At 40.4% G+C, this 11,561-nt stretch overlaps 1 protein-coding gene across 1 annotated transcript in view; it reads right to left on the bottom strand.

Moving 5' to 3' along the window:
* Window positions 1-1,232: 1,232 nt before the first annotated feature.
* LOC308374392 (complement C3-like) overlaps window positions 1,233-11,561 on the bottom strand; it is a gene marked incomplete at its 5' end in the record, with an annotated part of 32,901 nt that continues 22,572 nt past the window's right edge. The window contains 17 exons of the mRNA XM_080850169.1: window positions 1,233-1,456; window positions 1,619-1,754; window positions 1,945-2,028; window positions 2,447-2,527; window positions 3,038-3,127; window positions 3,337-3,442; window positions 3,687-3,776; window positions 4,061-4,151; window positions 4,819-4,867; window positions 5,477-5,567; window positions 6,428-6,487; window positions 7,321-7,479; window positions 8,308-8,471; window positions 9,098-9,248; window positions 9,554-9,649; window positions 10,462-10,624; window positions 11,219-11,294. Coding sequence (XP_080706295.1) covers window positions 1,315-1,456; window positions 1,619-1,754; window positions 1,945-2,028; window positions 2,447-2,527; window positions 3,038-3,127; window positions 3,337-3,442; window positions 3,687-3,776; window positions 4,061-4,151; window positions 4,819-4,867; window positions 5,477-5,567; window positions 6,428-6,487; window positions 7,321-7,479; window positions 8,308-8,471; window positions 9,098-9,248; window positions 9,554-9,649; window positions 10,462-10,624; window positions 11,219-11,294 — 1,829 coding nt within the window. The 3' untranslated portion in view covers window positions 1,233-1,314. The remainder of the gene's footprint in view (window positions 1,457-1,618; window positions 1,755-1,944; window positions 2,029-2,446; window positions 2,528-3,037; window positions 3,128-3,336; window positions 3,443-3,686; window positions 3,777-4,060; window positions 4,152-4,818; window positions 4,868-5,476; window positions 5,568-6,427; window positions 6,488-7,320; window positions 7,480-8,307; window positions 8,472-9,097; window positions 9,249-9,553; window positions 9,650-10,461; window positions 10,625-11,218; window positions 11,295-11,561) is intronic.

Raw genomic sequence — 11,561 nt, 5'->3', positions numbered from 1 at the left:
GGGAGCGTCTCTGTCTGTCCAGTTCAAGTGAGTCGTCGTCTGTCTCTATCTGTCTGTCTGTCCAATTAAGTCCCCGTCTGTCTCTGTCCGTCTGTTCAGCTGAGTCCCCGTCTGTCACCGTCTGTCTGTCCAATTTAGTGTCCGTCTGCCTCCGTCTGTCTGTCCAATTTAATCCCTGCCTGTCTCTGCCTGTCCAATTTAGTCCCCGTCTGCCTCCGTGTGTCTGTCCAATTTAGTCCCTGTCTGTCTCTGCCTGTCTGTCCGAGTTACTTCCTGTCTGGCTCTGTCTGTGTGTCCAGTCCAAGTGAGTTCTTGTCTGTCTCTAGCTTGACCCTTCCACGGGATTCTTGGTGTTGAAACACCCTGGACTTTCCAAGCGATGTTTTGTGGGATTGGGTGACTCAATCAGTTCAGCGAAAATATCACAGAGCTCCGTTTATTTACGTTGTCCGAAAACCCACTTTAGAGAACTCCATTGCACACCATGAAACTGGGTGTTGTTTAGCAAACAAAGTTAGGAAACGCGGTGTACCTTCTTAGCTTCTGATTCTAAAGCACCGTGTAAGTCAGTAGTTCACTCTCTGCATGTGTTCCCCTTAGAACACACCGATCAATACTTCGGCTGGTAAAAAAGGTCAAAGTTCTTTGGCCAAACAGACGTGCTGTCACTCACTCACTCTCACATGCACAGTTATTCTCTCTCTCTCTCTCTCTCTCTCTCTCTCTCTCTCTCTCTCAAAAACACCCACACTCACTCATTCTCCCACACACACACTCACTTATTAACTCACTCTTACTCATTCATTCTCTCACAAACATCGTCACACACACTCACACTTATTCACTTACTCTCTCTCTCTCCCCTCACACGTACAAACACAAATGCAGACTAATACACACACACAGACACAAATGCAGAAAAATACACACACACACACACACACACACACACACACACACACACACACACACACACACACACACATACAGACTAACAAATTACAATACTACAAAACACTTGACTGAAAAATGTCACACGTGCCCAGATTTCTGCTGCATTTAATTGTTTTATTATCACAAAAATGTTATTTGTATAAAAAAAATATTACAGAATACAAAAAAAAAATGAAATCTGTAAGAAGACTGATTGCTGTTTGTGATTGCCTTATGCCATTAACTCCTGTAGTTATATATGTATAGTATATATACTATATAATAGAGAGAGAGAGAGATTTGTTCATATAAGAAAATCAGTTTAGATTGGCTAGTGATGGGCAGTTCTACACATCAGTACTACACATACTCTACCCTACATCAGTACTGGCAGCCCCATTCACTGAGTACCTGGGCAAAGTTTTGAATGCTTCCGTATCTTTCTCTAAATTCAGGACTTTCACTCTCCTCTTCAGTGGGCCAGTATTCAACCCAGGTGCGCTCCCCGAGAACATACTGAACCCTGCACATACAAACAAAAACACAATTATTATTATTATTATGTATTATTATTAGTAAAACAAACTTAAGAGTTTGCACTGCATGTGGTCGTATGGCTAATTAGAAGCACTTCCTCCACTGGTTAGTGATGGAAACTATACAGGACATAACGATTCTACCTCACCTCTCATCATGCCTCATGATGTCCTTTCGGTGACCAATCAGAAGGTAGGATAGGCCTTGTTTCAGGTCTAAACCCCGCCTACAGGAAGGATGGGCCACAAATATGCGCGTGTCACCCATCACAGCAGGGTCACTACCTGTTAGAGGACAGAAAAAAATGATGACTTACAATTATATATACATTTATATATATACACAATTATATAATAAATACTAGTAGTAAAAAAAGCAAAAATAAAAGTAATTATATAATAAATGATAGCAGTAATACAAATAATTATACATAGAAGAAGCATGGAAGGAGAAGACACAGTTTTGGAATCTGACCTTCTTTGACGACCCGGGTAACCCTCATGTTGTACACATCTGTGTGAGTGGTCAGATTTGTGCTCTCCACTGTGACTTTGTAAACTGTCAATCAAAAGTCACCGGAATCACATCATCATAATCAAACATCATCATCATCATCATCATCATCATCAATGTTTTGTAGCAACTTGTGGATGTCAATATATGCACGCATGCACGCACGCAGACACACACACACACACACACACACACACACACAGATGCACACACACACAAACACACACACACACACACACACACACACACACACACACACACGCACCTATACACACAAACACAAATGCACTCACGCACATATACACACAAACACACACACGCACCTATACACACAAACACAAATGCACTCACGCACATATACACACAAACACACACACGCACACACGCACAGACACACATGCACACACACGCACACATGCACACGCACACGAACGCATGCACGCGCACACACACACAAACTTACCATAGTCCATGCCAGCCTCACATGCTACATAATCTCGTTCCTTATAATCTATGTCTTCATTCTTCTGTATACTGCAGCTCTCTGCAGAAAAGTAAAAATGAATAATAACAATAATTCAGAGGACTCAGCATGTCATATATGGTATGAAGGTTTTGGTTGATAGAGCTTTTGAAAACCGGGTTCGATATCCTGATGTAAAAGCAGTATACATTTGTTTAATGTTATATACAGCATATATATAATAATAATAACAATGAATTTAATTTTTATAGCACATTTTAACATACAAAAGAGGTATCAAGGTGCTTAACAAGGTCACAACAACAATAATGCAAAAATAGCAATTCAAACAGTGCATTCTAAAAACAATACAGAAAAGAAATTCAAACAGAAACCAGGACTTTACGTGAAGACAGGCATAAATAGATGGGTTTTGAGGTGTGATTTAATATATATATATATATATATATATATATATATATATATATATATATATATATATACTGTATTTATATATCCTAGGAGCACACACAGTGATGAGAATGCAGTCCTGTCCTCTATTGTAAGGGCAGTATACATAGTTATATATACCTTCAGCACATCTGCAGACATCATTATGACAGAGGCGGTTTAAGGATCCACTGAGCTTTTCAGGGTGGTAAAACTGCACACAGTGATTCTCTGAAATAAAAGAAGAGCCTGAAGAACAAGACCCACACTCTTTCGCTCTCTCTCTTTATTTCTCTCTCTCTTTATCTCTCTCTCGCTCTCTCTCTTTTTCTTTATCTCTCTGGATCTTTTTCTTTTTCTTTCTCTCTCTTGCTCCCTCTCTCTTTATTTCTCTCTGTCTCGCTCTCTCTTTCTCTGTGTGTGCATGCGTGTTATCTTACCAATATCATTGTACTCATACACAGTTACTGCAGCAGGTTGGAGTAGCCCCACGTCTAACCTCTTATGAATCCTGAAGGCAATAGTGTCTGGTCTCTCATGAGACACCTGGGAAAGAAGTTTACAGTATGTTAACGTAATGGTCAGTTGTTTAATCAGACAGAGACAGTGTGTTTACTTACTGTTTGGTTGTTTAGTCTGACAGATACTCTACCTTAATCAGGTAGGTATATAATCTCACTCAAGTATAGTACTTTCCTCACATACATTAGATGTGTAGACCTTTGCTAAGACCATATTGGTGCAGGTATGTTCCCTTGGTTATGATACTTTCCCCGGGTCAATGCACTACCTGGTTCAGGTAGATGAGGAGGGAGCCTTCATGTGACATAATGTTATCCATCTCAAACGTCTGAATGTATCTCTCTCTTCCTGAGGACAGCTGTATCAGGAAACCAGGCGAAACATTAGGACAGTTGGGTCCTCAACCAGAGGACATGGAGTACTAGCATGCAGAAAAGAGTATGTTGTCTGTTTGGACACTAGTTTCCATGACTACTTCTATCAATGTTTTTGTTTTTGTTTTATTTCAAAACTAAATTGTGGGAACTAAAAATAAACGTTCAAGAAGTGAAAAGAACTGAAGAACTGAAAATAAGTTATCCAGTATACTTTCTTTGGATATGTATAAGTGTTGCATTCTTTTAAATATGTAATTTCACTTACCCGGTTGAGATCGTTAACATCCACCACATATCCTGTAAGCTGTCCGACGCTGAGGACAGATAAGCCAGCGTCCCTGTCCTCAGAAATATACCTGAGGGGAAAAAAGAACCAACTTTATCAGTATTATTTGTATTAATCAAAGGCAACAACTATACATTTTTCCCTATTAGCTATTAGCACTTGTGTACTAGGTATTTAACCAATGACCAGTAACAGTTGAGCCACAGACACACCTGCACAACAACACCTGCCAATGGGAAGAAAAGTCAGTGCTATCTTTTTTGTAACACACTTTATGGACACAGCCAAACATGTGAATAATGTGATGGTCAGATATACTGTCTCTAGACATACCAAGTGTATGCCAATGGAATTCATCATGTCAGAATAGAATAGAATAGAGTAGAATATAATTGAATAGAAAGCCTTTATCGTCATTGTATGTCTTTGCATACACCAACATTTGGAGCTGCTCCTTTTTGGTGCCATAAGGGACAACATATTACAACACAAAATACAATAATCTCGAAGAGATTAAGAGTAGAACAAAGTATAGTGGTGTGAAGTACAAATACTTCCACTGAGGTACGACTAGAGACTGGTGAAACATAATTTATCACAGGGTGTCAAATACTGCAAAGAATATAGAGCTGTGTCATATATTGTGTGGAAATATACTAGCACAATAAGTGGTTAAAGAGTATATTGAAGCTCTTTGTGTCACGCTATAATTCCAGGTAGTCATCTTCATGACTCACATGACATCAATCTTCAGGATATAGCTTGCGCTGGCTCCATCATGTGACACTACACAGAAACAAAAGTAAGGAATGTTAGCTATTCCTGGTAGATGCTAACTGCTTGAAGCCATCTGAGAGAAATCTATCACATACTAATACATCTGCCATTTATGCTTACTTCAGTCAGAATTTAGCACATGGGGAGGGGGGGGGGGCATCAGTTGGATCATGAAATCAGTCTGAGTTTGAGTATGAAATTAAAGTAGATGTGAGTTTAAAGAGGAAATTCATTAACAGATGATGTGAACCCTATGTGGTGAGGGCTGGGGACCCTCATAATTGACAGGCTTGCTAATCTTACTTTTATCTTGTTAATCTACCTTTAGCATGCTAATCTACCTTTAGCTTGCTAACTTTACCCTTAGCTTGCTAACCTTACCTTTAGCTTGCTAACCTTACCTTTAGCTTCCTAACTTTACCGTTAGCTTGCTAACCTTACCGTTAGGTTACTAAGCTACCTTTAGCTTGCTAATCTTACCTTTAGCTTGCTAGTCTATTTTAAATTTGCTTAACTTACCTTTGGCTTGTTAATTTTACATTTGTCTCGCTAACTTTACGTTTAGCTTGCTGACCTTACCTTTAGCTTGCTAACTTTACCTTTAGCTTGCTAACCTACCTTTAGCTTGCTTTTCCAGAGTCAGATTAAGCCTGAAGTTGTCGCAGGCCTTATCCTTATCCGTGGGTGGTGCATAGTACATGGTTAACACCTAACAGATGCAAAAAGATTCAATCATTAAGCAGCACAGAACTTAAAGCAGCAGTATGGTGTTTTGGTGGATAACTAGCAATTTAACTGTTGAGAAGACATGCATTTGGTTTCATTGTGACCCTTAAAGGGTAATCTTCCAGAGACTATGGCAAAAGGATGTCACATGCTGTATGCTGGGAGCTATGACACCAGCCAATCAGACTTAATTTCAGAAGTTGATCAAAGGTACACAACATGAAAAGAATTGGAGCTATAGATAGAACAGTTTAAACATTGGTCCACACAGGGAAGTCGAGACAGACAACTGGACAGTTTAAAAACTGATCCAAAAAGAGTAGTCGACAACTGAACAGCACTCACTGATCCACACAGGGTGGTCGAGACAACTAAACAGCACACAGAGCTAGGGACGAGCACAGGAGTGGGCTAAGGTTGCTCGGGCAACTGCCCTTTTGCCCTCCTCGACTGAAGTTGCACCTCAGAAGAAAATATATATATTTGCGATCAGGGAACGGGGGCGTGGCAACGGCGGTTAGTGAGATTTTTAAATTATATTGGCAACATTTGCGATCAGGGGAGGGGGGCGTAGCAGCGGCGGTTAGTGAGATTTTAAAATTATATTGGCAACATTTGCGATCAGGGGACGGGGGCGTGGCATCGGCGGTTAGTGAGATTTTAAAATTATATTGTCATTTGCGATCAGGGGACGGGGGCGTAGCAGCGGCAGTGACAAAAATGTGTTGCTTCCATGGCAGAGCAACTGCCCTTCAAAATTCCTGTGCACGTCCCTGCACAGTGCAGTCGAGAGACAACTCAATAGTTAAAATGGTTAAAAACATATGACAGAGGAATGCTTACTGAAAGCGTTCCCTCTCCATTTCCCTTGGCAGTCACAGTCAGGTTCTGATTCAGCTGGAGCTACAGTAGGGAAAAAAGCAGAGTCTTCTGTGATTACACTGAAATCAAACTTTGCAAAGTGCAGAAACCAAACTGTGAATGCAAAGGAACCAAACTGTGCAATGTGCAGATTTTACACAAAGAAAACCATTCATGAAGAAAACAAACAAATCAATCAATAAACAACTAAATAGCTGTGGCCGACACAATGACGTTCACAACTTCACATTGACACTGAACATGTGTGTGTTTGTGACCATGTTTAGTCAAATATGTGTTTGTGGCCATGTTTAGGCCTGTGCGTTTGAGACCATGTTAAGTCATTTGTGTTTGTGATCATGTTTCAAAGTCAAAGTCAAAGTAGCATTATTACCTCCAGTAAGGAGGTTATGCGATCGGTCCGTTAATTTATTTTTACCTCCAGCAAGGAGGTTATGCGATCGGGTCCGTTAATTTATTTGTCCGTCTGTCTGTTTGTCTGTCTGTTTGTCTGTCTGTGGACAAGATTTCTCAGAAACTACTGGGCGGATCTGTCTGAAATTTTCACCAGAGGTGGATCTTGGTTCTGGGACATCCCCATTAAAATGTCAGGATGATCTGGATCTTGATCCGGATTCTGTTTCCGGATTTGTGTACCTCCTTGCTGGAGGTCAGAAATCTCGGATTGCTCTTGTTGTCAATTACTTCATATGTCAAGACATACAAAGTAATCGAAAGAACATTTCCCACTCTCCCACGGTGATACATATAAAGTGCACAGGCACAACAGATAAGACAGGACATTTCCTAATTCTAAGTGGAACATACAGACTTGTAAGACATTACATGATTAGTCAAATGTGTGTGTGGAGCACCTTATCGGAGCGGCTGACGTAGGCGTTTCCCTTATTGAAGGTCCACATGATGGGTCTGCTGCGCCCCGTCACATCGATGTTGACCTCTAGGTTGACCTCATGCAGCATCCTCATACATCTCCTGTATTCGGCCACAGCCTGATACACCATCAGGGTGGACTGCAGAAATAAATTAGCATAATGGAGCAGTATAAGGAACATTATAAAACAATTTTAGCTGTTTCTGATTGGATGAGAGACGTTCCATGCGTTGGATTATCCCAGAACAACCCATCTCGGGCTTTTCACAGCTAATAAAACATTCTATAGTGCATTGATGATAACCGTTAATTCAAACTTCTTATAATTCCAAACCAAGATGTTGACAATGGAACTATTTTTTGTTGCGGAGAAACAATGGCAAAAGAAAACAAATTTTAATCAATATCTTCATTTAAATGTGAATTGGTTGACCATAGACTTGCCTCGGTGGTTACGGTCGAACATCACCCGTGAGAATATCCCTTACCTACCCCACTCGCACTCGTACTATATTGCTTGAACATGGTCTCAATGATGATTATTCAGAACTGCAGTCACTGACAACCTTTACAATTCACTAATGACTATTTCTTTTTTTATGAAAGTCAAGTCAAATCAACTCATATTTATTTATATAGCACATTTAAAAACAGCTCACGCTGACCAAAGGGCTTTGAGTGATAGTGAGGGTAGTTCCCTTGTATTAAAAAGTGTAAATTTGACAAAAAAGTGATTGTATTACATATGTATTCATTATTTTGCCTTTGGTGCAAAACCACATGTATTATAAAGGAAAGCACATGGAAGTGTAAGCCTTGGACATGTTAGGACCAGTTATGTGGACCCACAACCCCATCATAACCCTGTTTCACTAAAAGACATTTAGCAGACGAGACTGTAGACTGAAGTAAAGCTGCCAGAACTGCCATCCGCTGCAGTTTGGTTCCAAGCCGGGTCGGAACTTGCCTGAGTGGACCTGTAGCCTCCTCGGTCCCTCCTCTGTGAGTTGAGCCACTGTGCGACGGTGCTGGCCCAATCAAACTCCCTCATCCTCAGCAGGGCCAGGAGGGCATAGGCCGTCGCCTCCAATGTGTACTGATGGCCACCGGGGACGGGCCACACCGGACCATCTGTCAGAAAACCAGATAATCAATTTCATGCATGGCTGCGTATAATGGATTGTGAGGAAGGACAGTCCGGGATGGGAAAATGCAGAAGTCAAATTCACAGCGACCTCGGCCTGTGTGTGTGTGTGTGTGTGTGTGTGTGTGTGTGTGTCCTGTGGCGCCACCTAATATATGCACGTGTGCGTTGCTGTGTGTCATTGTGCAACAATAAAACTGGTGGAAGTCAGCCTTGGTTTTTTGTGTTGTTGTTTTGTTATCATTCTTAATTTCTTAATTCCTACTTAACAACTTTCTCTCTTTCTTTCTGAAATTTCATCTCTTTTTTAACCTTTATTTCTGTCAGTTGCTAGTGTCTTTCTTTCTTTAAGTCTTTTTCCTTGTTTAATTCACTCTTCTCTTTCAGAGGTTTATCCAAGTGTTGAGTCTGACAAGAGGATTGTTGATAATTCCCTTGTTAATATACCAAGTGGGTACAATAAATTAAACAAGAAAATAAATATAATAAATAATTCTATAATGTAAGAAAATGGCTAAAATTACAGTTACATTTGTTTTCCCAGGCTGTCAGCACAACTTATAGCCATTTACAGATATGCCACCTTCACACAAGTCAAATGTTTTCCACTCACCATTTAAGTTGTGTTGAAAGAGAATGTCTTTGTTAAGTTTCCCAGAGTCTGCGAGAGCATATGTAACTATGGTAACAGCGTAGGGATTCTTTAATGTGTGGATTCTCAGCTGCAGGTACTGGGAAGCTTTTCCCATACCCCCCAAAAGACCCTGAGGAGGAGAAAAAGAACCTCATTTATGGACGGCAACAGCAACACAGACGTTTCAAACTGTTCAGTGAATATTCAATAGTTTGCTGGTACTTCCAATAGACCATTGACATCTTAAACACTCTTTTTGACAATGGCAAACAGTTTCTATCATTTCCTTTGTTTCCGCTGCTAATACTGGAAAGATGTGATAAAAAAAAACTTCTTGAAGCATAGGCGCACTTGAGCCACTGTGAGACATTGACGTTGATGTGTTTGTTACCCGAGGAGAAAAGAAGGAGAGGAGTAATGCCGTTTCCTACTCACACTAACATGTCCAGTGCAGATTCGTCTCCCCTCCTGCATGGCGATTAGCACAAATGCCGTCAAAGAAGCATCAGAGTCTTTTCCATACACTTTGCCCTGTGGTTAAAGAGGACATTAACATCGCATTTAGATTGTGGAAGAGATACAAGCCTTTGCACAGTGTTGCTAACGGCAACTGCAAACTCTTTGCATTGTGTTGAGTTGTGCAGGCTGTTCTCTCATATGAGAATTTGAACCTTGAGGTCACTCTTCCTTGGTAGAAGCTAGAGAGTCAAGACAGAGAGAGAGAGCGAGAGAGAGACAGAGAGAGAGAGAGAGAGAGAGAGAGAAAGAGCGATAGAGAGCGATAAAGAGAGAGATAATACGACTTGTATGTATGTACAATGTGAAGCTAGAGACAAGACAGAGATAATAGAGAGGAAGAGAGAGAGAGAGAGAGAGAGAATAAACTTTTCATTGTGGAGACAATGTGTAACCAATGTGTAATACTGCTAGTGTTCTCACTGGTCTGTTGCATGATTATTTTTTTTAATTATAAACAGTGTTGGGAAATCTTTGACAGCATAGCTTTGCAAGCTACCAATGCATTGCCTTCACAGCAGCCAGGATGAACGAGTAAGGGGTCGGGTCAAAAAAGGATAAAATCAAAGTAAAAACCGTTACAAAAATAATAACTTCTCTCCTTTTATTGCCCTGAAATATTTGTAGTTCAGTCGTTCAACAGTTACCTACATTAATGTAACTACTTTAACCACCATGCCAAAATGAATGTAGTTGAACATCCATCAAGCCATTGCCAAACATACTTCTTCCCATAGTCTTTCCTGTCCCCATAGTCTCTCTTTTCTAAGTAGTCATTTGAGATACGATTGGATACGATTGGCCATTTTCTATGTCACTCAACTCACCGTGCTGTCCATAACATAGATGATTGGTGCCAACTCTTTGAAGGACCCGTCCGGCTGCTGACTGTGGAGGACAAGCCACTGGAGGGCGCTGCACACCACCCCCTCATCAATGCTGATGATGTCATCAGCCATGGACAACATTCTGACCACAAAGGCTGTGAGCCTTGAGACAATAGAGAAAAAAGAACAGTGTATTATGTCATTGTGTCAAACATAATCTATAATTTGTCATTCTGGAAAGGTGGTGTAAGGGACCAGGCGGTTATATTATATTATTATATACTATAATACACTACAAATAATACACCAGTCTATTAGACACTACGAATAATACACCAGTCTTTTAGATACTACAGATAAAACACCAGTCTATTTGACACTACAGATAAAACACCTGTCTGTTATACACTACAGATTATACACCAGTCTGTTATACACTACAGATAAAACACCTGTCTGTTATACACTACATACTGTAGTACTGCAGTCTATGAGACACTGCACTACTGCTGCTGCTATAACAGGATGAGTGAGACATGTTACACAGTGTGGGAATATAAATGGATGTGATTGTTTGATGCATGCTTCTGATTGGCTGATTGTTTGACACATGCTTCTGATTAATCATTCCACATGAGAATGTCATGATGTCAATGTCACACTGTCACACTGCCGGCAAGAAAGTGACAGAGATGTATCGTTCAGGTTGATCACATCGCTCTGTGACCAGAAGCAAGGATAGCTGAGAGTAGCTAACCAGGTGCTGCTAGTAGTCTTCTGGAAAGCCCCGAACGAGCCGTCAGGTTTGCGGAAGCCGAGCTGCTGCTGGTAGCCTGAGTAACCAAATTAGGTTCAATTCAACACAAACAATAACATACTGACTGCACATCTTCAGTCAATATTTAAGAAGACTTATCATGTCTTACATCTTTAATGCAACAAACTCTACACTTATTAGGAAATATCAAATATTTAATCAAAGTTTTACTGCAAGAAATCAAACTCACAGATAGCTAAAATGCTAAATTCGAAAAGAGAATACAAAATATGTTGTTTTGGAGCATTGTACTATTCGTCATATGGTACAACCAGTTATTGAG

Source organism: Sprattus sprattus (genome assembly GCF_963457725.1).
Source record: "Sprattus sprattus genome assembly, chromosome: 1".
Taxonomy (NCBI): Eukaryota; Metazoa; Chordata; class Actinopteri; order Clupeiformes; family Clupeidae; genus Sprattus; species Sprattus sprattus.
This window is presented reverse-complemented; position numbering and strand designations above follow the sequence as displayed.